General features: G+C 41.3%; 2 protein-coding genes across 4 annotated transcripts in view; one reads left to right on the top strand and one right to left on the bottom strand.

The window, feature by feature from the left end:
• The first annotated feature begins 138 nt into the window (after positions 1–138).
• On the top strand, positions 139–21,480 carry alg6 (ALG6 alpha-1,3-glucosyltransferase). The gene is made up of 14 exons (XM_079506394.1): positions 139–290; positions 504–588; positions 2,362–2,451; positions 3,674–3,762; positions 4,089–4,171; positions 4,420–4,484; positions 5,711–5,896; positions 7,147–7,282; positions 10,770–10,855; positions 14,260–14,344; positions 14,737–14,807; positions 16,337–16,405; positions 18,763–18,955; positions 20,259–21,480. The coding sequence occupies exons 1-14, from the start codon at positions 209–211 to the stop codon at positions 20,454–20,456; spliced, it is 1,518 nt and encodes a 505-aa protein (XP_079362520.1). The 5' UTR covers positions 139–208; the 3' UTR covers positions 20,457–21,480.
• A 194-nt stretch (positions 21,481–21,674) lies between these two features.
• The window catches only part of itgb3bp (integrin subunit beta 3 binding protein), an 11,596-nt gene continuing 5,497 nt past the window's right edge, over positions 21,675–27,773 (bottom strand). For 2 of the 3 annotated variants that reach the window (XM_079504994.1, XM_079504996.1), the window contains exons 8-9: positions 24,021–24,074; positions 21,675–22,798 (exon numbers count right to left, since the gene is read on the bottom strand). In XM_079504994.1, the coding sequence (XP_079361120.1) occupies positions 24,022–24,074 (53 nt within the window). In that variant the 3' untranslated portion in view covers positions 21,675–22,798; position 24,021. Of the gene's footprint in view, positions 22,799–22,954; positions 23,729–24,020; positions 24,075–27,773 lie in introns of those variants that run through there. The other variant, XM_079504995.1, reaches the window with a different exon arrangement.

Raw genomic sequence — 27,773 nt, 5'->3', positions numbered from 1 at the left:
CATGATCGTTTTCATTCTGGAGCGGACGTTCCTTTAACCGAGGTATCTTGAACGCCTCCTCTAGCAACACGTAAACGTCATCGCCTACCGTCAAATGAGAGCGCGATACGATGCTTTGATTGGTGACGTATCAGGAAATAAGCTCTGTAAACAGACTAGAAATGAACACATTCTAGGTTCTCGTGTAACAAAAATTGCTGCAGAAAGCATGGAAACGTGGAGTCTCATATCCATTTGTGTTATGCTTTGTCTCACTGTGAGATGGGGGGTTTCACTAAATTCTTATTCAGGTGGGAAATGTGTGCAGCACATGGCGTACTGTACCATGACAGCCTTGTAAATATATCTGTCAGCTGTTTACAACATTGGCTGTTCTCTTGTTTTTCCTGCGACTTATTTATCTCAAAGTAATGAGACCGAGTGGTTCTTATGAATCCTTGTAAATGTTTGTTTTCCAGTCAAAGACCTAACAGTCGAATTATTATATATTTCCTATGCTTTAGGTGCAGGCAAACCACCCATGTTCGGTGACTATGAAGCTCAAAGACATTGGCAAGAAGTGACATACAATCTCCCTGTTCAGGAGTGGTCTGTATAAATAGTCAATGCACTATTATTCACTAAACTACAGTATATAATTGGGTTGGGTATTAAGATTTAGCTTGTATTATGCCATGTAAAAGGAAAATGGTCTTAAGTAATGTAAAGTTGACTATATAGACCTAGAATGGCTGTGATATTACATACCATGTCTTGTCTTGCAATCCAGATACAGCCTCAGACAGCCGTGCCGCATACAGGGGGCTGGCTGGCTGCATTGGCTGGCGGCATTTAAACTTGTAGCATGCGCGTGTACTCACACACTTGGAGTCAGATATTTCCTCTTTCATATCCATTTGAAAGTTCTGGCAGAAAACTAGCCGCAATTTGCAACTCTAGATTTTTTTATAATGGGATGAATCTAGAGTTGCAATACCCTCCATTGACTCCCCACTCATCCAATTTGGTTTGCGATCTGCTTGTCTTAAACAACATTAAACTCACCAACATTGCAGCTGTAGTCCAAGCTTGAATTATCCTCTTTCAATCTGCCAAGCTTGTTTTTCATAAAAATCCACCGTAGAGATGTTATGAGCTACTTTCTGTCAAGACATCCTCTGCAGGTGATTCTTTGTGTTGCACTCGTTTTTGTTAACGGGTCGCGCTGCTGCCTCCTGCATTATGTGCAAATTCGAAACACGTGGTACGCAGGGCCGTTCAGTGACATACGACGAGTGCTTCCAAACTCCAGCACTTAGAAAAAGAATCACCTGCACAGAATTTCTTGACAGAAAGTAGCTCATAACATGTCTACGGTGGATTTTTATGAAAAACAAGCTCGGCAGATTGAAAGAGGATAATTCAAGCTTGGACTACAGCTGCAATGTTGGTGAGTTTAACGTCGTTTAAGACAAGCAGATCGCAAACCAAATTGGATGCATGGGGAGTCAATGGAGGGTATTGCAACTCTAGATTCATCCCATTATAAAAAAATCTAGCGTTGCAAATTGTGGCTAGCAGAAAACGTTTTTTTTTTAAAAGATATTCTTTTGCGGCTTACGCCTTTTATTGGTTTTTGAAGGGACAGACAGTAGGCTGACAGGAAACGGGAGAGAGATGGGGGAAGACATGCAGTAAAGGCCGTGTCGGGCTCGGGAGTCGAACCCGCGGCACACTGCGACTGGATTACCAGTCGGGTGCCCAGACGGTTACACCACCGCCTGGGCCAGAAAACGTGTGTTTAGTCAAATATCTTTCTCGAGAATACTCACGGACAACATGTGTGATTAATTGCAACTAACCTGTCGGTTTGTGTGCCATACGTATATAATTATGCTCCCGAAAGGAAGTGGAGACATTTCACCAAAAACACGTTTTCTGCCAGAACTTTTCATTGGATATCATGAAACTAGAGGACAATATCTGTCACTCCAAGTTGCAGCAATTAATTAGAATGATCTATGTGTATGGCAGGGCTGTGTACCTGGAATATAATTCTATTATAGAATAATAATGTATGTAATATCACATGATAATTAGAATATGTGTGGACATTCAACCATTAAGATCTAATATTACTACAAATTGCTTCAAATCCAGTATATCCAATCCTTTTTGGCATAAACAAGAAGTTGAAAGATACATTTACAGTAGGTCTGATAATAATGTACTGTGCATTATTAAATCATGTTTACTTTACATAACTTAAGTTAATAATCTTTCATTGTATTTGCTCACAATGTGACAGTGTCATAAAACATAATATAAATGACTGTAGGTATTTCACTGTGAGATTTGGTTCAATTGTATGCATTTGTACAGGTACTTTAACACTACTGACAACAACTTGAACTACTGGGGTCTCGACTACCCTCCTTTGACTGCCTACCACAGCCTGCTCTGTGCTCATTTGTAAGTCTGAAAGTAAAATAGAATCACTGTAATTTCTGCTTTAATAGACATATAATGGAGCCTGGGTAGAAATAAAAGGCAGCAACAGCACCTGTTATGGTAGCCTCACACATGCAAAAATAAATATTTGTAAATTAAATTTAATTGAATTGTTATTGACCTCACACAAATAGGGCAAGTTCAATGTTATTACTGCAGATAAAAGAATAAACTGTGTGTGCGTTTGTATTAATAAACTGCACATGTATATTCAATTATGCATGGCCTGAAAACTAGTTGCTGCTGGACTAGAGATTCAAAGGCTATATCCCAAATGCTGATACTGAAGGAGTTGTTCATGTTCACTATGCAAGCATTTCAGTCTTAAGTTTTGAAACATTTTAGATGGTTATGGTTGGTATGCTAACTGCATTAAAATCATCACCTAAATATATATATATATATTAGGGCTTTAAGCAACTAGTCGGCTATTCAACTAGTCGACTAGTAAATCCACCACTTTCCCCGATGTTGTAGGCCTCAAGATCAGCTAGATTATTGTTATAGTCACCAATGTACACAGTTTTTAAATGTACAAATATTATTTTTTATTATATTTTATTATTAGTTTTTTTGAAAGTGTTCATTTTGGAGGTTACAGTGACCATGACCTACCAGCTACTATTCAGCTAATCTATGAGTCCACGTGGAAGTTTGTTCTAATTATCACAAAATTCCCTCAAAGTGTTCCTGAGATATCTCATTCACAATGTTGGGACGGACGGACATATGCATGTACGGATAGACAACCTTAAAACATAGATAGTGTACAAGTACACTGATGGATGGATAAAAACATGGGCCAATACCCAAAGAATGTTATAGTGATATGGTCCTCTTTGTTTCATCAACTTACAAATGAGATGATATAATCATGATATCATCTCCTCCTGGGAGAATTTGTGCGGCTTGGTCTGCTGATATCATTCGCACGCACACATGATGCCATGGTTTTGAAATCCTGGTTTATGTGGTATTGTTCTGCCCTCATGCTCAAACTGTTAGTGCACAAGGCAAACCAATGAAATAGGGTGTTTTGCTAGTTGAATGTTCCACTTTTTATAACATTTGTATATGATTAAAAAAAGCACAGAAAACTCCATGCCATGCTGTTTGCGGTTAAATCATTGCCTCTTATTTCACGATTTAGCATCTGTAAAACTATCACTGTACTTTTCTGCAGAGCCAAGGTGATAAACCCTGAATGGGTGGAGCTGCACACCTCTAGAGGTCATGAAAGCCCCATGCACAAGGTGTTCATGAGAGCCACAGGTACAACAACTACAGTACAGAATAATATACTGTATCATTGCTATTGGGCAGAACCCTTGTATTTCCATATTTCATGATTTTATGTTTTTTCATACTCAATCTACTTTTCTATGACAATGACAATGTCTGTGTACTCTTAAAATGAGATTGATCACTTTTTTAGTGCTACTTTATAGAAACTCAATTATTATTTGGACCTTAACATTCAGGTATCCTGCTTCAAGGAAGTCATCTATCTATATGACTACCCTGTTACTGTATATACTCTAGTCTAGTACATACTCTAAGACACATTATTTGACATGTTGTTTTTTCCTTTCTCTCAGTCCTACTTGCAGATCTGTTGATTTACATCCCTGCGGTTGTTATATACTGTTTGTATCTATCTGAAGGATCCTCCAGGAAAAAGGTAAAACCAATAGCTACTAGCTAATTGTGAGGAACACTAATACAAGCTGGTACAACCCTCACAAGATTTGTTTTGTAATAGATTTGTATACATCAGTTACATCTTAAACAAAATGTTTAATAATACTTTTGTATATATAAGAGGAAATTATTTGTTGCACTACAAAATATATCATAGATTCAGTGTATTATGATAACCCTGGAATAAATAGATGGGTTTGACAATTAAAATATTGCAATTTGTTTCAGGTTTGCACTCTCCTCTGCATCCTGCTGTACCCTGGTCTAATTCTCATTGACTATGGGCATTTCCAGTATCCTTTATATACAATCGAATACAATTTCCTTATGTTAAAAAAAGGGAATGTGCTCTGACATCATAGTTGTTGATCACACCGTTTCCAGATTAGTCCTGCAGTTGAGTGTTATGTAGCCACCATCTTGATTATACTGTAATGTTGAATTCACACGTGGATGTTTCAGACACTCATATTTAGTGGGAAAACACAGTGGTAGAAATAACTACCATTGCTGGTATGCATTTAGCATAAGACAAAGACATGTTGGCCTATATATAGTGTTGGGACAGTTACTTTTAAAAAGTAACTAGTTACAGTTACTAGTTACATAATTTCAAAAGTAACCTAGTTACTTTACTGATTACCTAAACCAAAAAGTAATGCGTTACTGTGAAAAGTAACTTTTTCGTTACTAAGAAAAAGAAAAAATCACACCCATGTGGGAGTCCCCGGAACTTCCAGACCCACAGGAATGTGCTCTAGGTGCCAGCCCGGTTCCGGTGAGCCGCCTCGCGTCCAAAACGGTCAAGAAATGACAGAGTTAAGGTGGCCTTACACTAGCCGATAATCGGGCATTTTTTGACGCTCGGGGGGTGCCCGACTCAATCGATCTGCTCGGGGCGCGATCGGGATCGACCCGATCAACATCAAGCATGTTTGATATTTGCTCTGCCCCGCTCCGATTATCCTGTAGTGTGTGGCGCTATCAGATTTCAGATTGAAAAGAATCGGCTAGTGTAAGGCCACCTTTACCGTGTGGGGGTCCCCGGAACATCCAGACCCCCAGGAACACGCCCAGGGGGCCGGGAAGTTCCAGGGACTCCCACATGGGTGTGATTTTTTCACACCCATTTGGATGTTCCGGCGAGCCGCCCCACATCCAAAACGCTTGGTGGAGAAAATGTGCTATTTCCGTGCTCAGACACAGGGACACAGCCAGCCAACCAGGGACACACATAGCTGTCTATATAGGAGTGGTTGCACCACTCAAAAATAAAAAAATAATAATTGAATTACAACACCATTGTCACCATAACAGACGTAAACCACCATAACCACCCTAGGCTCTGTGAGCCGTTACACGTCTTACGTTACAAACTATTACCACCATCATGGAAACGGGACTGAATTTAACTCATCAGGTAGAGAAACATGTGACGCTGCTCATGCCCACCTACTGAGTTGCAAAGCTTTACTCAACATTGTGCATGGAAAGATTTGATATAAACCTTGACTGTCAGGTACAATGGAGTGAGCCTCGGCTTGGCACTGTGGGGGGTGATTGGTCTGGGTCTGGGCTGGGACACACTGGGGTCCCTAGCCTTCTCCCTGGCTATCAACTATAAACAGATGGAGCTCTACCATGCCTTGCCCTTCTTCTGCTACCTCCTGGGAAAGTGTGTGAAACAGGGCCTTACCGGGCGAGGGTGAGCCGTTTTAGCCTTTCCTTACTTTGTAAACACTTCTTCCATCAGTCTCCTCTCTCTGTCTTCTACCTTCCTTCCTTTTCTTTCAATCCTGCCTTCTTCCTTCCACAAAAAACTGATGGAAGTTTTTTTAACCCTCAAATACATTTAATTATACAATGCAATTATATTTACCGTAATCATATTTTATACATGACTGGACAGGTGTATTCGGTGTCAAAAAATGAACCAGGGCAATTCTTTAGGTTGGAAGCCGTCATCGAACGCAGCGCAATGCAACGCAGTTGAGCCCGATGGCTGCAGTGGAGCTTCGGTGTCACCGAATGATGATCACAACTTTATTCACAATAAAAAAGAAATTGGCAATAATTCAAAATATATAATATTATGTAATATTTTGATATTACTGCACTACCAGCATGGGCAATCTCAGGCATCCAATTGCGGTCATGTTGACATTTGACATTAAACACTAGTTTAAATGACACTAGTGTCAGTTAAATGTATGTATGTAAATGTAATGTAAAGCTATGAGCAAGCATTAACCCAAAGTGAACTCAGTTTTTACCAAGGTAATCAGATTGGATGCTGCCATACTAGAACTCCCAGTGACTGTTTATCTAGTAACAATGTACCAAGGGCATCTGGTAGCAAATGGAGAGCTGGATTAGAAGGGCCAGGGGGAAGATATGTCCAGATGACACTCTCACCATGCCCAAACTCCTCTGCTATTCCTGTGTGCGCAACTTCTACCAGCAGCTTCACAGGTCCAGCTGACAACATACATACCCCGACCTACACTAAAGACTTTCAGCTGATGCATGGCTTTCACTGCATTCCTAAACAGGGGGTCAAATCCCTAATTCTGGACACACAAGTAGTGGCACTGCTTAATTGTTCAAGTACAAAGTAAAATCCTTCACATTTAACAATTTAAATGGACCCAAATTAACCTGTACAATTACTTTAACAGTGAGGTCTTTACCGTGTATTATCCGTAAATATTCATATTTAATTTAGCTGTATGCTAATGACACTGTTTTTCATTTATTGTAGAAGCTCCCACAACAAATAATGAATAGAATAGACAATACACTATATTTACTGCTATTTACTGCTCATTTATACACTTGTAACACTGAGAGTGTAAAAACATTTGTACAGTGTGTACAGGGTTAAATTAACATGAGTATATTTCTGCCAGACAACGTGTCTCTCTTCAGTGTCCCTGTTGTCTGTTTGTCTTGTAGGTTGTTCCTGTTGGTGAAGATCGCAGTGACAGTGTTGGTGACTTTTGGCCTCTGCTGGCTGCCCTTCCTGTCCGACCCCGGCCAGGCCTTGCAAGTTGTCCGCAGGATCTTTCCCGTGGCACGAGGGCTGTTTGAGGTACAGCTGAGGTTTCTTAAGGCCCTACCCTTTACCCTGGATAAATTTAGTTTCACCCTGAAACCCAGGCTTGTGAAAACTCATTATTGCTGTCGCTATGCAGGAACATGGAAGAAGTATGCTTCAGACCTTTTGAGATTTTAACCTTCATTTAGGAAATCTCAGATGTACATGTCCATATATATATAGCCAATGATATGCCTAATACTAAGATGGTGTCGCTCACCGAACTAGTAATTAGGATTTATTAATAAATGCACACGCTATTCATTGGCAGTATTTGGCAGCTAATAACAAAAGAATCTCTCTGATATTTGTTTAAAGTACTGTAGGTATTTTGATTGCTGAGATTACACTGTTATTCTTTGTTAGTTTTCGTCATAGACCATAAATTTAATGTATAATCACATTACTTAAAAATAAGTGGATGGATTATTTATGTTGTTTATACCAACACAGTTATACAGTTACATATATTAATTTCTGGGAGCTCCCAGTGAAATCACACTGAGCAGAGTCTACTGAGTCTACTGAGCGGATCCTCTGGAGAAATTGGAGGTCAAATGTCTTGCTCAAGGACACCTTAAACCTGGATTTATACTTTGTTGCGCAGCATGTCTCACACAGAAAATTGCTGATTTACAACCCCACAACATGTTGCAGTGTGTTGTGTTGTGAGCTTGTAGATCGGCTATTTTTAGTGCGAAGTACAGAAGCACAACTAAATATAAATCTGGCATAACAGCATTTCTTGATCACTGTCCCCACCCACATGTTTGCGGCTGGTCGTGTAATCGTGTAACAATATGATAATATTTTAGGATAATATATATGTGAACATCAAAAATGCACTTCCTTGAAAATCAGTCATAATCTCCAAAGCTCTCTTCTTGCTTTGCGTCTGGTTCATACACTCGGTCCCACACCTTAACTGGAGCTAACAACCTTCCACCCGCTGTTAATTCCTTAGCGCTTAGCCAATTGGAAATGGATCTCCCGCGGGATCAAAGAAAACAGAGGAGCAAAACGGTGAAAGGTCAGGGGATCGGTTTCACTGGCCGGGGGTTGTGATGTCAGAGGATATAGATAAATCTACCTAATTTATGGCCAGTGATGTTTTCAGCGCGTCATAACTGAGCCATGTTCTAGCTGTACAGGGCAACGAGGGGTGCCAGCTTTGCACTTATTGCATATCAGAGCTCGTCCAACAATCACGGGCAGCTGCACCTTTCCTTTTCCCTTTCCGCGTCTTTTAGATGTAAACATGCTTGTGTGTGTTAGAGAAGATGGACGCACACACACAAGTTCACGCATTGGTTAATCAGGGAGATGCTAAGATAGAAGTGTAGTGGATGAAATGATATCATTGCAATATTTCCATAGCTGGATCTGTTGAAAAGCTGTCATGGAAGGGACAGAGGGAAAGTAATTCACCCTTTGTCAGCCTTCTGATTGGTCCCTGACTGACTAACCAGCAGGCTCGTTCTGCCTTGTTCCGCCCTGGTGCCGCCTTGTTTATGTTGAATTGGCTAAAAAATATTTTTGGGAAAAAACTAAAAACAAACATGATATGCCCAGTTACCATGCTGCACCTGTGATGTTCCTTTTTACTGACACCACATTTAAAATAACAATTGAGTGCACAGAATATCAATATGAAGCAACTGAAAAACATGTTATTTCAATGGTAGTGGATGGAGAGAGAGAGGGCGGGACTTGACAAAGGGTGTGTGTGTGTGTGCGTGTGCGCGTGCGTGCGTGCGTGTGACTGTGTGTGAGAGAGAGAGAAAGGGGTGACGGAGAGTTCTAAGGCAAAGTCCACGGCTTGCCTTTCTTGTCCCGTTCGCTGAGGTTGCAACCACCACAAGCTGTCAAGGATGTGAGAAGTAATTGAAAATTCTACCAGGGGAGTGAATGGCACCATGTGCCAAGGCAGTATTTGTTCAATGAAATGATGCAAACATAATACACAGGGTGTGAGAGACACTATACCTCCTGAGACGATAGCGACAGTTTGAGAGGCTCCAGTGGGCAGGTTGCCTTGAACTATTGTGAAATGTGCCTGTAAGCAGAAGCTGGGAAGACGGGACAGGGCGAGAACGTGGGGAGGGGTGTGTGACTGAGCTAGGATGGTGGTGGGTTCGAAGAGTGTGTGTGTGGGGGGGGGGCAGGTGGTAGTTGTAAGTTTACCCACTGAGACACATTCTAATGTCTCAAGTTGCTGCCTGCTCACAAAAATGGCACCAAATGCTTCTGCCTGTGAAATTCCACGCTAGCTTATAGGTGAAGGAGCCCCCCCCCCCCCCCAACCCCTTGCATTTGCCAATGCGGCAAACCCCCACCATCCAGACCCGTTCATGTGTTGCCCTCAGGCTGCGTCCAGGAACATTCCGGTAGTGGTTATTTGGAGTAGGGCGGCAGAGAGGAGAGAGGGGCAGACAGACAGAGAGATGGGGGCTAGACGACGTGGATCGGCCCAGTGCTGACTAGGCTGCCTAAGATCCACACAGCTGTGTTCTGAGCAGCTGTGTCAAGGAACAGCGAGAAGGACACTCCATAGAAGCAGGCTTTATAGACAGGATCATACCACTAGGAACTTTAAGATCCTGAATGGAACGATGAGGCTCATCTAAGGCACAGTACCTCTATGGTTTGTCAACATCCACGGAGGGGGCTTAGGCCTTAATATCATCTGATCTCTGCACAACTGCTTAAGCGTTTAAACCAACTGAGATACATCCTCTTCTCAAACACCAGTTTATTTTTTCCAAGCTGTTGTTAGTGTCATGCATAAACAACATACCTTCGATTCTGCAATTTATTCTTCACCGTTGACAGGACCAGTCTGGTATATTTCGTGAGCTCCAGTTTAAAGCCAACCATTGAAGATTTAATGTAAAATATCAAATATGAATCATATATATATATATATATATATATATATATATATATACACACACACACACACACACACACAATGGGTATGGACAGCAATGTTCTTCTCATATGGGTGGTCTAAATCTGCTGGCTATGTAGGAACAACTTTGTCTAAGCACTTAACCTGGTGTCACCAAGTTTACAAATAAGTACACCGCTTTTGGTGACGTCCTGCGTCTCTGACAGACAGTTGATTTATGAGGGAAGGGTAATCCACTCCTTTACAAATGCTCTCTGGAATGCCCTGAGGAATCTTTATTGCACTTTCAGTTGGGAAATTATTACATAGAGCGATGCCACTTATTTGCTTTCTCTTCAAAAAGGAATCCTATTTAAAAGGGGTCATCAGTATATTTGTGTGTGTGTGTGTGTGTGTGTGTGTGTGTGTGTGTGTGTGTGTGTGTGTGTGTGTGTGTGTGTGTGTGTGTGTGTGTGTGTGTGTGTGTGTGTGTGTGTGTGTGTGTGTGTGTGTGTGTGTGTGTGTGTGTGTGTGTGTGTGTGTGTGTGTGTGTGTGTGTGTGTGTGTGTGTGTGTGTGTGTGTGTTGACAGGATAAGGTGGCCAACACATGGTGCACCTTGAACCTCATGATAAAGATCCGAACCATCCTGTCCACTGATTCCCAGCTCTACCTCAGGTAATCCCTCTATCTGTTTACCGCCTCATCTTCCTCCTCCTTAATCTCACCAACATCCATCTTTATTTGCGTCTTTCTCCAGCCTTGTCTCTGTCTCTTATTCACACTCTTTCTCTTTCACAAGAATCCCACAGAGCTTGCCCAAGGGGGGAAGACTATGATCTAGCAGGGAGAAAAATAAGATTATCCCTTATAATAATATCTTGTGAGGAGCTTCTGAATGTAGAGTCACAGCTGCTGTGGGCTGCACTCACAAGAGGTCGAAAGCACGAGGAAGCACTGAACCATGCATGCCTGATATTCAGAGCTAGAAGTCAAATGTGTGATGTAGTCAGTTTTGGTGAGCGTGCGTGTATGTGCGTGTGTGTGTGTGTGCGCGTGTGTGTGTGTGCGTGCGTGTTCGTGCGTGTTTAGACAGGGTGAGCTTCGGAGTATGTACTGTAATGGAAAGACATACTGGTATACATTTTGTGATGAGAAAATCCCACACACTGAAGTTGTAGAGGTGACAATGATGTAGCCTTTGGGACAGAATATGAATGGATGTTCGGTGTGCAGACCTCCATTCATCTTTTAGTATATAAAATATATTTTGGATGCACCTATTTAGGAGAAAATATATTTTGAGTGGCTGGCTAAAATATACATATATTTGTATTTTTGTAGAAACTTACTTACATTTCAGGGTCCAATTCCAAAATATATTTTTGTTAATGATGAAACATACATACATACATACATACATACATACATACATACATACATACAAGTAAAATACATATTTGCCATGAGGGCAAACTGAGAGCATCACAATTCCACTGCAGGCCATCATGTCACAGATACGTTTCTGGATATGATGTGTTATTTTAGCTGAAGCCGTTTTCCTTCCCCTGGAGGCCTATCTATCAGAGGGAGAAAAGACTATGGGGTGGTGATACAAGTCATGTCATCATGGTGGGGCGTGCTTAAATAACCTGGCAGGCTAAAATTAGGAGCCCTGTGTCCGTAGCATGGACACGATTCTGTCAGACTGTTAAGTCCTGGGATTAGGTTGGACTTCTTTGACTGCAACGCCTTTCAAACAAATGAAAAACACTCTTGTCTTCTTGGCTGGGGGAGTCGATTACTAAATGCTTGGGTGTGGGTGCACTGTGTACTTAGAATGAATCAGCTGTGTGATCTGTGTCCTTCCGGACTGCGGAACCCTGCCCTCAGCATAACACTTGGCCACACATGGACACGCGTGCACATGCGCGCACACTCACTCACTCACTCACTCACTCAGGGCAGGGGTCTCCGGCCCTGTCCTTCCCAAGGGAGACTTTAGACTCTAATGCCTAATTTATACTTAGGCGTGCGGCTGTGTCGCACATAAAAAAATAGCAGATCTACAAACCCAAAACGTTTTAAGCATGTTCATCTGCTATTTTCAGTGCACGGACAATATCATTCCCTTCCCTTAATGTAGCCCTGTGACATGGCTGCCCTCACACCTCTGTCACCGGCCACCCCACTCTACAGCAAAACACTCCCACATATTGTCTAACAGTGTCTCAGCCTTCATTCAGTGACAATTGAAGTCAAGTCAAGTCAAGTCACTTTTATTTACATAGCACATTTAAAAACAACAGGAATTGTTGGAATTGAAAGGGTTAAACTAATGCTGGGCTGCCCTAAGTAGGTGGGGCAGTATTTATACATTTCACATAGCTGGGGTCTTATGTGTGGGGTAAAAAAAAGGGCAGTGTACTGCACAGCTGGGTTCTGTGGTGTATGGGCTTAGTTTCTGGGCTGGGCTGGGTTGATTGTTTACATATGCAGTAAAATTAAGTGCCAGTGCCACCCGGGGTGGCATTTCTTTCCAACCCACAAATATGACGTGAGAATAAAATGACAGATGTGTGAATATAGTCAATTGTGAGAGTGAGTTAAATAAAATAAGATATATTGGGTTTACACGTCTATCGTGTTGCACGTACTGTACAGTATGTGACACAGACACATTATAAAAACACTTAACAACACTCCTCTGAAACAGGTTGATGACTACAAGTACTTGGGTTCATATACATCTTCTTCCCAAAAGGACTTTCAAACTAGGAAGGGTATGGCCTGGTCAGCCTGCAATGACATGCATAAGATCTGGTCATCCCAGCTTAGTAAGATGTTAAAAGTAAAAATATTTAGGACGACCGTTGAGCCGATTCTACGCTATGGCTCTGACTCCGAGACATGGACACCCTTCTAGCTGTGAGGCGACAGCACTACCAACTGTGCCACCGTGCCCCCTTCACCCGCCTTCTAATGAGAGCGCAAAATCTGTCTTGGAAGAGCCACCCATCGACTAATCTAATATACGGCAATCTTCCCCGTGTTTCTTCACTAGTCCAATCCAGAAGAACACAGTTTTCCGGCCACTGCTACAGAGCTGACAATGAGGTTATATCTTCTCTTCTTCTCTGGAATCCTGCCTCAAAGCAGACCAGAGGTAGAAAACTGTCGTTCCCTGATGTCATCGCTAGGGACACATGCATCAGTAAGCAGGAACTGGGGATGGCAATGAAGGACCGGAAAGTCTGGCTTGGCATTGTGAAATCAATGATCTCGACCGCGGTCGAAAAATGATGATGATGTGACACTTTTCCCCCTAAAGGGCTGGGATGGATTAGTGACAGAATGGGGTACTTATACATTCACTGAGGGATTAACACATATTGTAAACAACATTTGCTGAAAGACACTCACCTACTCTTGTTCCATATTCCCTGCCTCTCTATTCTGTACCAAATCAAATAAAGACAAAAGAATAATAAAAAAATTACTTAAAATATTAAAGAAAAAAACTAGAGGAAAATACATGGGGTCACCAAATTCAGTAGGTTCATCCTCTGGGGAGCAGGAATGTTCTCAGCAGGTGTTATGACAATCTGTCTGTTACATTTTGAGCTATCGTGTGTGCCAATGGACCTTTTGGCCTAATGGTGGCGCTACACGACAGGTCCCCACTGATTTGGTGACCCCATGACCTTTCATTTAGCGGACCATCATCTAGGGAGCCTGGATGTACTGTACACAGCAAATTCTATAATATATAATACAGCAGCAGTTTGTAGTTTTTGAGATCATATGTTGTTTAGGATGGAGTGACCACCCAACATTACCATCCTTAGAGCCTGCTAGTAGGGCTAAAGATATCAATGTTTACATGGGCTCTTGGTACTACATATGGTACGGTACGTTACAAAAACAATTATCGTCGAAAACCATGAAAAACAACATACCATACTAGTATGTAAAAACAAAAAACGCTGAAAAAACGACATACTATAGTATGTCGAAAAACGTACCGTAACTTTGTGTTTCTTCAAAGTGTTTACCTACATTTTCTAATTATTGTCTTTCAGTTTTGCCCTCACTCTCCTTGCATCATTACCTTCCTCCATCAAACTGTTGACAAAGCCCACATTCTTACAGTTCAAACTGGCCTTGGTGAGTGTCTTTGATTTGCTTAACACCCAATCAAAACAATACAAAACTGTGAGATAAACATTTTGAAAAAGAAATATGAGGCACTGTCTTGAATTATGAGCTACTCACTTATCTACTTATAGCAGATAGTAGCCAGAAAAGAAACCAAAATGTGGGTAGTAATGTATTATTTCAATGTAATGTTTGTGATTTTCCCTCAAGACATACATGATGTAATTAATTCTCAGACAGACAGGCACATATGTACAGAATATCTAATTTCCGATATATCATGTTTATCCAGGCCTGTTTGCATTTCTCTACACGGTATGCTTATCACAGTCACTGTCTGACACAATACCACACATCACACATAGTGTTATTAAGTGTTAAATTACTTAAATTGCTTTCAGGTCAGTTCTTCCCTGGCTTTCTTCCTGTTCTCCTACCAAGTCCATGAGAAGTCCATCCTGCTGCCTGCCCTGTGAGTAGAGAGCTGACAAATGTAACCTTAATGGGAGTTATTCCCAATGAGTAGTTAGATGAATCTGTCCCCTACTACCTAAAACATTTAGGAAGATACCGCATATAGAACGCCTGGAACTGGTTTATGTGAATGTGCACATCACTTTGTTCATGGCTTGAAGAGATCTGCATTTTGTCAACTTGACATCATACTTTTGCTGCTGTACTTCCACAGCTGCCAAGTAAAGATGTATTTATGTAGTCTAAGAGAGCTGCTAACTGAGGGGTTATGCCCTTCTGTCAACATGCCGAGAGCCACATGGACACAACAATGTGCAACCCCTTAGCTTCCATTTGTTCTGACTAATATGCGCTATTGTGTGTGTGTGTGTGTGTGTGTGTGTGTGTGTGTGTGTGTGTGTGTGTGTGTGTGTGTGTGTGTGTGTGTGTGTGTGTGTGTGTGTGTGTGTGTGTGTGTGTGTGTGTGTGTGTGTGTGTGTGTGTGTGTGTGTGTGTGTGTGTGTGTGTGTGTGTGCGTGTGTGTGCGCAAGTGCATAGATCCGCATTTGAGTGTTTGTAGCATGCTCTCACCAGGCCATTTTTAACTTGGTGGCCTGCATGCACTATTTACACATCATGTGAACATGCAGACATGTGTGTTTGCTAAACATTTCCCTCACCGTAACCTGATAAAAGGGTTTGGCGGCTCATGGTGGAGTACGTTTAATGCAAAGTTTGACAGTGCAGGACTTTGTTCCCAGATCTGGGCTCATCTATTAATCTAGATTAGGGTTAGATTGTTGCTTTATTAACTATTGAGTTATATCTCCCACCTGTTCCCCCTGAATCAATCAGTAATGCATGTCCAGGGATTAGGAAAGAATGGCAGGCGGCAGCTCAGGGTGTTGTTTGCGGAGGATCAATTATTGGGCTGTAACAGGATCGCCAAAGTGCACTGGCTGTAATTATGGGCTCAGGGACCAGTGGAAAGTGCTCCCCTTGGATTGCAGCGCAGAGATGGCCGGCTAGCACTGATGGAAGGAGCCAGGTTTATTTAACATGCATACAGTATACAGTAGGTGTGCAATTCATGCACGCAAATACATAACACTTCATGTACAGTAATTCTTCTTCTCAGATTTTGATAGATTTGTCCCAAACATTATTCATATTTCCTGCGATTCAACCTTTCACATGAGTTATTGACTTGTAGGTTTTAATGTTGAAACTCAAATATTTTTCTATAAATCTGTCTCTTAAAGTTGTGGCATCTCAGTTTGATGTCCAGATAAAGCCGGTCTCTAATAAACATTTAGTCATCTCGTTGAATCACATGGTAAAAGTCTGGGTCTTTACTGGATATTTAACAGTATAACATTTATGCCAGTAGTATCCATATTAAACTGTCTCTGGATTGTCACGACAGGACCCTACAACAGTTTGTGGGTGATTCCAAGGGTTCAAATCCAGCTTGCTGCATGTTGGCACATATGTTACAACAAATAGCATCTTCTTTAGTAATCTTGTTAAAAAAAACATTTTTCCCAGGCCTGTCTGCCTCCTGTTGAATGACCTTCCCTTAGTCGCCATTTGGTTCCTGCAGGTCTCTACATTCAGGTAAGGATATGCTGCAAAAACATCAGCATTAACACAATCTGTGTTGAAACGAGATAATCTCGTGAATAGCTATTGTACCCCACTGTGCCAAAACGAGATTACGAGATTTGATTAATTGGCATTAATCCATAATTTAAAAAACAATATATATATATATATATTTTTTTCTTATTATTATTATTTATTTATTTTTACTCACATGGTAGAACAGTCTAAATGCAAATCCGATGTGCACGTGCTTATTAATCATTTTTCTGCTGAAAAAGAGACAGAATCCGACGTTTGGGATCTTATAAATACATTTTTTTTCTTACCATGTTTACTTTTTTCTACTGTGAAGCACTTTGGTCAATTTTGGTTGTGTAAAATGTGCTAGCCTATAGAAATAAAGGTTGATTTGATTTGATCCAACTGATCAAAACAACTCCCTCGTGGGTCCTCCTCCACAGCCCCAGGGGCTCTTCTTCTACTTTGGTATTTTGCGCATTTGACTGGCACTGGTCTCACGATCCCGCCTAGTGTAACGGGAGGGAATGTGTTAAGGGTAAAGGGCAAGAACACTTTGGTAGAGGTTTAGGTAGTGTAATTAACTACCTTGCCATGATGTAACTCCAAAGGTGGACAATAAATAAAAAATAATTGCTTCATTGATTAGAAATTGATAATTCAAAATGGACTACATTGTACGGCAAAACAAAGTCTCTCAAAGACACTCTTTTAGCAGGTAAACAAACAAACGATTCAGACAATTTTCTTTATTTAGTTTGGGACAAATGGTCTTGAAAACATGTTACTGTTGAGAAAAGCTTTCCCCACCACCAGAAAGACAATTCAGTTAAGTCCTCCTAATGCTTTAGTCCATCAACTGTTTTTTAAAACTACTATTATATAAGATTACGCTTACTATAGACACACCCTCAGTCTTTCTTTGACTGGCGTGTGGCATGCAGAAGACGCACTTTCTCCCTCTCTCTATACACCAGCTGTTGATAAATTCTTCCGGCAGCACTAATTGTTGTGCGCGTGGTTTAGTATAAGGATATAAGATAAGTATCTGTGGATTACACAGCATAGTCCACATGCCTGCTTTCTCTATGCATGCGTTGTATGAGGACACCAGGTTATTCTGTAGCAGCTTCTCGGTACAGTCTGACAAAGACTGCTCCGTAATCTGCATCCACTACTCCGTCCATCATTTAAAAAAATAAAAAATACATCTTTTGTTTGTGTAATTGGTCGAATGACTGCTCATGCACAATAATTGTAAGGGCACAGAATGCACTCAGTCTGTTGAATTGATGAAGTATGTATTTCTAAAATGTCAAACATTTATCTCCTGAATGGAGGCGATTTTGTCGTTGAAATGAGGATCACTAGTTTTATTGTGGTTAGGTTTTTATGGGCTAAGGAAATATGTAATTTGCAAAGAGTCAACTGTTGTTCTTGTCTAGTCCCTCTACGATAATAAGATAAACTGGACATGAGTGTTAGATTCATCCCTCCCTGGGAAATGGGGAGAAGACTTGGACCACATACTGAACTGAATGTACTGTATATAATGGAGCTAAATGGATGTAAAAACTACAGTAATTTCTTGTATTGCTTTTTTGTATTTTTGCACATTTGTGTTGATTACAATGACTACAATGATATCTGATCAATCAAGCAACAATACAGAATGTTCCTTGAAGCTGTGGGAAACCTTAATCTAGAGCAGGGGTTCTCAACCCGGGGGTCGCGACCCCTCGGGGGGTCGCCAAATTATTTTGGGGGGTCCCCAAATTATTTTCCAAAAATATATATATATACTGTATATCGTTGTTTGTTTTGCAACTGAATGGCTGGAAAATGGAAATTAAGAGTTTACATAATACATGGTGCATGCATAAACTTTCCTTAATGATTATAACTGGTTTCAGTATTCATTTATGATATATTTTCTCTATTATTAAGGTTATTTTTGCAGTCAGTTTGTAATTGTATTGGTGGGGAGGGGGGCAGGGCGGGGGTCGCGAGACATGGCCAAAGCATTTCCGGGGGTCCCCAGCCAAAAACGTTGAGAACCCCTGATCTAGAGGACCTCAGGTGTTTCAAGTCCCTTTTGGTATATTAACCAATTAAGCCATTGTTGTACAATGGTGTCACGCAGCCGAAATAGCAGATCTACAAGCTCTGAACGCATTGCAAAAGCTTTTAGATCTGCTATGTAACACACCGACATAGGAATTTATACACCGATATCGAATTTTCACCTTTTGATATATATAATTAATGACATGGCCAAATATAACGGCATGGTTCATATGTGTTGCCAAACACAAGTATAAATGCTATTGTTTGCCTGTTTCTGTGTATAGCATGCTGCCTCTGCTTCTGAAGGATGGTCTGCTGATACCATACATAGTGACGTCGCTGGGCTTCCTGGTGTTCAGCACCTACCTGCTGTCTGCGCTGCAGCGCTGCTCTGAAGACCAGCTCAGACTAGGGGCCTACCACAAGCTGCTGTTCTTCCTACCCACCCTCGATATGGCCTCCATAACCAGATGGAAGGTAATTCTCGAAGTATAGGATAAAATAGTTGTGTTGTGCAGTGGTTTTTCAAAACTACGACACCACAGTACACAGGAACATACTTGACACGACATGATGGCAGTGGCTGGTTTGCATAGTGTTGCAGGTTTGTTTTCAAAACCAAAGGCACAGTCCTATTGGGACCCGATGACAGTAATCAAAGCAGAGACTGGATAGCTCGTTCAAGCTGCGAGTTGACATCTACATATTATAGGCGGGTACTGTTCTCTGGACTCCAGGTGGCACATACTGTCAGAGCGGCACTTGACCTAAATTGCATGGGTGCGAGAAGATACATCCAACTGTATAAATAAAGATCATGCGGTGCTGTAAGCTGTGTAAGCTGTCCAGGGATAAAAGCCCCTGCGAGCCAAAGAATTATTTATCACTTATTTAGGTTTCCGCAACGTCTGAAGGTGCTGCACCCGCGGCTCTCCTTAGCGACATGGGCACCGATAGAGTGTCAGAACTTAAGAGAAGACGTCTTTTTATAGCACGTACCATTAACACAGGTTTGCCTAGATATATTTATTTACACAAGAGGCATAAATAACGAGCGCCTAGTGATGGTGATTGGGTTTCGCTCAGGGGAGGGTGGGCAGCACTGCAAAAGGTGCTTACTTCCACCTAGCACACTCGCTGATCCCTAGGCCGTCGATCCCAAATAGACACATGAATGTTGATCCCACTCCCATCAGCAGCTCTCTGATGGCTGCTCTGTAGCTGGGTGAGAAGAGATTTTGTACATGCATATATAACTTGTCCCACAACAGATCTTTTCAACAGTGTTGTATCACATTCACAAGTCATACTCAGTCAGTCCTCATATGACAATTTTGGTGTCAGTCACAGAGTAAATACGCAATGTAATTTGTCAACTGTCTTGTTGATAATATTGTCCAATTTGTTCTCATATATAGGTTTCACTTGATATTTTATTATGCAGAAAGCCAACAGTTTTTTCCCAGGATTCCCAGTCTTTCCATCATTCTGATTGGAACGTTTACTGGGATAGAGTACCAAAGAATAACTGCTTGATCCTTTCTATGACAATAGTCTGCACTCTGCATTGACGATCTGGGGTTTCTGCCGATAAACCTACTTCTTCTCCAAAACACAATATGAGCTGCCACCCCTATGTCTTTAGTAAATTACTTTTGACTTGTAAAGACTCTTTACAAGTCAAAACAACTGACTTCCTGTTCCATTTTTGTTGTAGTGACCATTTGACCCCATGGATGCGACCATTCTTGTGAAGTGACTCTCTTTTTCTCTGTTCCAGTTCTACATTAGCATCGGTGCCATGGTTGCTTTGAGCTACGCGTGTGTAGCTCTAGTCCCTCCAGCCAGGCTTCCCCATTTGTTTCCTGTCTTGGTGTCCGTCTTCAGTTTTCTACACTTCCTGGGAACTTTTGTGTACTTCAACATCGTCCAGTTTAGTGGGCCACCCATCAGAAAGAGCCAGAAGAAGACAAACTAATGGCATGGTGCCGAAGGATTGGATGTAGTATACTACTAGATGTTTGGAACTAGTTTTAGATGATCACACGAGATGTGTCGCTACAGGCACGGATGCTTCCAGAAACGTCTTGGCATGCGGTCTGCGTCCACAGAAAATGATTTTCTTGAGCTGCCCCCAACAAGCATTCAGAGCACTGTATTTGGTGCTCTTGGTTAAAAACTTTTATGCCTAAAACCGTGAGAACATTGTTTTCTATAGGAAAACAATGGTTTTGCTGGTGATGCAATGTGTCTTGGTGTAACCGCCCCTTACTCCAGGAAAAGCCTCTGTGGAAACCTGTGAGTTTCTCTGATTTTCTGGTCTCCTCATTTTGTGTTGAATGGTCTTTGGGATACTTAATTTATACTTAGCACAATGGCGTCACTTACTGAAAATAAGATGAAACAATGCCTGTTTGCTTTAGTTTTTTTCTATCCCCAGCTAAAATCCAGAATTGTTGAATCGAAGATGAACACTTAAAATGGGACATGAAAGCTGTAATATCATTTGAAAGCAACAGATAGTTATACTGGTCCAGTTTGAGGCAATAAAAACTGGGTTTAATAATAGATCAAAGCCATCCTCTTTAAATCCAGTTCTGAGAATAGCTATTTTCAGCCTCATATTTGTTAAATGTGTGACTACTTGAAATTCAAACTTTGCCTTTGGGAGTTTTCTTTCTTTTACTTGGACCAATGTTCAACACACATCATTCTAGCTACAGTCCCAATCATTATAGCATTTAGGTTTTTTTTTACTCACTTTAATTCTAAATCCTTTAACATCCAAACTAACCTCCTTTGCAGCACTGCAAAAGGTGCTTACTCTTATTGGTGGAACTGGATTGAACCAGTGAGAGGACATGGGCTTATTCTGGTTAATGTCTAGTAGTATGCATCCATTATTAAGCAGTTACCACAAGGACCAACAGGACTGTCAATATTGTATTGTCAAATTTTTATTTTCTATCCTATATTTTGTACCTTCAATAAACGTTCTTTTGTAAAAATGTGTTTTTCTAAAAAGAAGGTTCAGACTACCTTAAATGTACATCAGATTTATTGCTACACTATAGAATAGTTTGTTTTTAATCAACTTCATAGAAACTGAACTCCATAATAAAACCGTCCATCTTGCAGTCAGCTAAATCACAAGTGTGGTAGAAAGTAGATACACTGGTAATAATTACACAAACTGTATGCCTCAAGACTTTTATTCAACATCATTAAATATTCATTACAACCCACAGACAGTGTGAGGGTTCAACACAAAAGAACAGTGCATTTCAAACAGAACCTGCGACCGGGCAAGCCTTAAAAAGAGATGACAGAAGGTGACACCTGAACATAATGCCATAAAGTTGAAATACCACAGAAAAAAGGTACAAGCAATCTCTCCCTCCTCTCCCTGCGAGTTAATGACAGACATTAAAAAAAATCCATTACAACTATAAATGTTATCGGGTCAGTGAGGGCTGCATGTGTATCTGCGGCTGCAGGCTTTGCCCGTAGCCAGTAATGGACCAGAGGGAATGCCATGGAAGGAAACGGAGCCAAGACTTACAATTACTAGAGGATATGGACAAGGAGTTAAGGACTGTCCATTATTCGGAAAAAAGTAAGAAAGACATTATATATATATATATAGAGAGAGAGAGAGAGAGAGTGGGAGCACCTGATGAAGCTCACGGCGAAACGCGTCGTGCTAATAAATAAGTTGATGATGCAGTGAAGTTGTCCGTCTCTATTCCCTGGAGTGTGCAATATATATATTTCATTATTCTTATGCTAGGTCATTCTTATGCCATCACATGCACATTATTACACAGATATCACCAGCCAGGGTTCGATTTGCTGGTGGCAATCTATGCCTCTGCTTTTGATATCCCCCCTCCAGTTATTCATTTTTAGGATCAGTGGGTGTGTGTTTTATCCCTGCTACTGGCCAGACTGAATTTAATTTTGGGAAATGAAATTGAATGCCAAATTTACAAATTGAACCCTGGCCTGGATACTGCAATAACCTACCAAAGACCCATTATTAAAGCATGCAGAATGGAATCAAAATAATAAAACCTTTTTTTAAATAGAATATTTAATGAACTGTCAATTTGCAAAATATAATTTGTGAGTAATGACTGTACTGTTACTTGTATCTTGCAAAGAGTAAAATTACACTATGCTTGAGCAGTTATGTATAAGTCAAGCTCTCACAAATACTAAGTAATAATAAGCATCTTAAATCGGTCCACAGTGGCCTTGTTTACACTGATAACATGGGTGTGAACCGAGGGTGGTATGCCACTTTTGGGACCCTGCGACCTGTGGGGAAAAAACAATTGTTTAAAAAAGTGCTCTTGCTATGGTCATTGGTCTACTTGAGGGTCAGTAGGTACTAGTTCAGTTAACATTTGCATAATAACACTTTTTTTTTTAAATGAGACATTTCCACTTACAACCTGAATTAAAATCTTGTCATGCAGGAAGTCATGCTCAATAAATAATGTCTGGATTTAAGACCTAAAAGCTAGTAAGCTACCCATGTTGATTTCCCTGTGGCTGAGGCGTATTAGGGTTGTGAATGCCATAGCAGCGGGATACGAGAACACCAAGGGTCCTCCCAGTAGCCAGAGGGGCTTGTATGAAAATATTAGTTTTGTTTATGGGTGGACTGGCTTTGTCCTTCACGTGGCCTCTAAGGGTGATAAAGTGACAGTTATATGATCCACCTTGGGCAGAAATAGGAAATGTTGCCGTGAACACCAGCTGTTGCTTAGGTCGACTTGGGCATGGGAAGGGGCCTCAGCCTTCCCAGCCACTGCCAAATAAAGAGACTACCTACCGTGATGTGTATGTGTCAGTGTGTATGTGAGAAGACTACTTGACTCTCTGCCTTTCACATCCGCTCTTGTTTTCTTAGTTTTCAAAGGTGTGAAACTACTCGGCTGCGGAAGATTGCATAGTATGAGCCCTAATGGGGATGAGGGTTGCCGCTGGAAGAACATTATTTTCACAGCGTTGCAGCGTAGTGCTTATTGTAGAATCAACATTTGTCAGCTGCGCGAGGCAGAGGCTCCACCAGATAGACGCAGCTCAATGTAAATGTGTCCAAGGCTGTGCTTTTGCTGCATTTGACACCCCCACACCCCCCCCTGTGAATGACGGCTTCCCAGACATCTCTGCCTCACAACTGACAGCTTGGATTCCACATTCATCTTCTGTCTTATCAACCTCCAGAATGCACGAACAACGCTACACGGGAGGGAAGAGCAATTCTATTAGCTGTCAACAGCCGAGACACCTTGCCATCTAAAACCTGGGGAATATAGGCGAGGCAAACATGAGTATAACCCCAATGGCACCCCAGTGATATTACATACGCCCGGTCCACATGGAGGTGGAATACTGAAGAGATAATGAGAGGCATATCTTTCCCCCACTGTAGATATCTGCTAGTAAATCAAGGTGTAGCCTCTACCCGCCATTGTATCTCAGTTTTTGTGTCCGATGATGCTAGTTAAAAAGAAGAGCTATATTATTGTACCTTAACCAGTGATGGACTTCAAGAACTCATAGGAGCTGCCTGCCTGTATGCAACCTAGAAGAGAAATAAAGTCAACATCAGAATCCATGTTGGTGCCATTTCAGCAAACTGGAATGTCTGTTCAAATAATGAGTGATCGGGTACAACAACATAAAGCAAATACAAAAATAAGAAATAATTTGATTTCCATTAGGCAATTATTGTGGCAATGATGTCTAAAAAGCCTTAGAATATCATCATTGAATAATATTAATCTGTGTTTTCATTTTAACTCAATTATATTCATTTATTTTTAATGCATATTTATTAGCTGCATTCATATTTCAGTTAAATATGAAGCGTATGGCGAAATTACATTCACCCAGTCAGAAATCATGGCATGAGGACTGCATACTCTGCAACCTATGGTGGCGATCGAATGCTTGCTGACTTCACTTTGGGCCAAAACGGCCTAATATACAACTCCCCCCTTTAATTGCAACTGTGTGTTTAATCAAAAAGCATAAAACTCCTGGCGGGTATGTGGCATCTGTCCGAGTGGCCTCCTAGGATTGATGTGCTAGAGTCGGGGAGTTGCCTGGTCCTGTAGTCCACGAGCTGAGACACTGCCCCATCACTTTTATCACATCTTAAGGAATCTTCTCTTTTAATACAGCCCATTACTGCTGACATACAAATCTTCCTCAACATGGCCCCATCTATGGCCTGATCAATTTTTATACTGCTGAGCCGTCCCCTTTCTTCTCATTTTGTCATCTCAAAATTCATATTATATAGGATTTTCTTATGGGGAAAATTGCAATAAAATCCGTTACCGCCCAGAAGATGTGCACCGGTCAGTGATTGGCCGCGACTAAAAAGCTTTAGAGTAAATAAAATGTGTTTCTGTAGTAAGCAGAACTGTTTAAATGTTATTTATTTTTATGCTCCTAAGAAAATATATTGTGAAGTGCAACATTGATTTAGAACATAACCATGTCTCAGGTACGAGTTGGAGGGGCAGAATTTATGAATCCTTTGCACAACTCCTTTAATTGAATTTTCCAAATCTCTCACCACACACAAATAATCAATACCTGCTGCTGAGGGAAACTTGCCTCAGAATTATTATGGCCTTTCTTTTTCCATTCTGTAGTCATCAGCACATACAGGCGCCGCGGGTATTTGTAATGCCTAGACTATACTCATGGATTTATGCTCGCCCCAAGCCGGATTTGCTCACCAAAAGTGACTTCTGAGGAGTGCTTACTGAAACTTTAGTTAACCTTAAAAGGACAGCGGTAAGCGTTTCTCAACACTGCTTGCTCCAACAAAGAAACTAATTTGAAAGAGAGACTGCGTTGTAACAGCATAAGAGAAAGGGGGACAGAGAAAAGAAAGCCAAGGAGACAAACGAGGTGACGGAGGAAGAGGTTTGGGAAGTGGGATCAGAGGTTTAAGCCTCATTTATACTCTGACGTACAATACCGTATCTCCATACTCCGAATGCATATGACGGAGTGTAAATTAGACATTAGTCACTCGATCATCAATGTTAAAATATCCATGTGGATTTACTCAGCTGACTTGGCAGGATAAGGGTGCTGAAGGCTTGGCTTGGCACCTGAGATGGGGGTGGGGGATGGGGGTGCGGCACCCAGGGCACAGAACCTGGATAGAATTGTGTACTGTGTGTAGGATGGCATGTGGAATTTTCACATATGGCTGTCATGTGAAAACAATACACAAAAACAAAGGGTTGCCATCTTGAACCATCACTGAAATGATATCCTATGACCTAGATGTTATCGTTGTGAATGAGGTGAGGGCTTTTAACTCTCTCATCATGCAGACTCAGGTGACGGAACGCTGTCTCTGGTCACATGACATATGGAGTCGTACAGTCTAGAATAGATGCTTGGTTGGTTGTGTAACAAGTCCCATGCTGGGTGTGGGGATTTTTTCTTTTTTTTTGCTGTGGGTAAGTTTTATGACAGCCCATCAGGTAACTGGAAGGTGTCTTTAGTCACATGGAATAATTCTGCAGTCACAAAACAGCCCGGGGTGCTGCTCGGATCAGCAGTGTAGAGACCCAAGGAAGCTCTGAAAGAGGTCTGTTCACATAAAATGTATCCCATACTGGTATATAGCAATTTTGCCACGTGAATTTTTCATGTGAAATTGTCATGGTACTTTTTGTATGAAGTAAGACGCCCCGAGCCTCTAAAGTTCACTTACAAACCAACCCCCCCCCCCCCATCCCCTTTTTTTTCTAGACTGCTGAACCATGGGTTGTTTCTCACTTACGATCAGTTCTAGAACGTATCGATTTCAAACAGCTACAGCATACTGTGAATTGAAATAGCTAGAATCGTATATCTGCACCAGTGCTCATGGTGGGTCACAATTCATTCGTTAGCCATGTTGGCTGGATGAACAAGAATAACCATGATATAACATACTGTAACACAACGAGGGACGTGAATGTTGACACGGGAGTCAAGAGAATGAACACCGCTGTCAGTTAGTCCTGGAGCCTCGCTAACACACTTACCCGATACGACCCAGTAGGGCTCCTTACACCTCTTCATGCATTTAGCACATAAACATAAGCCTGAATAGCATAGCAGTGAGTCTAAACAAACATTTTACACTATGGAAGAATCATGCTTCATAGCACCATCAACATCATCTGTCTGGATTTCATGCTCCCCGCAGATATGGGCCAGAGATCTTCCATAGCTTTGAATAACAGTTTGTTTACTTAAAATGTGTCTCAGGGAAACAGAGGGCCAATTCTCTCCCAGAGCTATCCGCTTTGACGTTGTGAACTCTGTTGTTGCAAGGGGGTTTATGCACAACTGATAAATTTCATGCCTCCACCATGTGATAGAAAATGTGACATTCCTGCAGCGCGGATCCACAAGGCAACTTGTATGTCAGACCCCTCCCCTGGAACTAATTAAAACAATTTCTAACAACCTTATCGGAAAACAAGCTTCACGTTGGACAATGGTTCCCCTTCAGTTTCCACAAGTCACCATTATACGATTGGATCACAAGAATTGCTTTGCTGGAGGCATAATATGTGCTTAAAATAATCAAATTAATTCTTTCCTTGGGAAATCTGCTCATTGACTTGTTTGTGTTCCATAACAAAATGTTGTTATTCACCATGAGTTCACAGAGTGCCTGATTGTCTAGAAAGCTAAAAACAAGCACGCACCGAAGTCATTATCGTTAAGATAGCCAAGCAATGGGAGGATGTAAATCAAATCAACCCTTAGAGATGGATGTGTCTGGACATCAACCAGTCCTTGTGACCGCTCTCTCTTCCGGCTCAGCATGAAATCAATCAACCTCCAGAAACAAGTGGACCCAAATACCTTTTCTTATAATCACGGCATTGTGTGAGACAAGGAAGAAGTCACAATCACGGCAGTCTAATACGACACTAACTGCTACCGGTAACTGTTAGTCAAGAGAAGTCATGGCCGAAACCATTGTGACGTTATGAAACAATGAGGCAAAGCTTATTGGTCTGTTGACTTTGAACAAAAGAAAAATAAATTACACATACTGCCACAGGTTGAATACAAAGTATAACATTTATCAAACTTTTGGACACAACAGAAAGAAAATCTATGTGGTGAATACACTAGTCTTTTCTATTTTTATGAATTAGTCAAAGTGAAGAGGATGTTCTCCAAACACCCTTCTGGCCTCTGCTAAAGTTGCCAAATTTGTTTCTTAAACTCTGTGATTTTGATCATC

This window comes from Electrona antarctica (assembly GCF_951216825.1).
Source record: "Electrona antarctica genome assembly, chromosome: 7".
Taxonomy (NCBI): Eukaryota; Metazoa; Chordata; class Actinopteri; order Myctophiformes; family Myctophidae; genus Electrona; species Electrona antarctica.
This window is presented reverse-complemented; position numbering and strand designations above follow the sequence as displayed.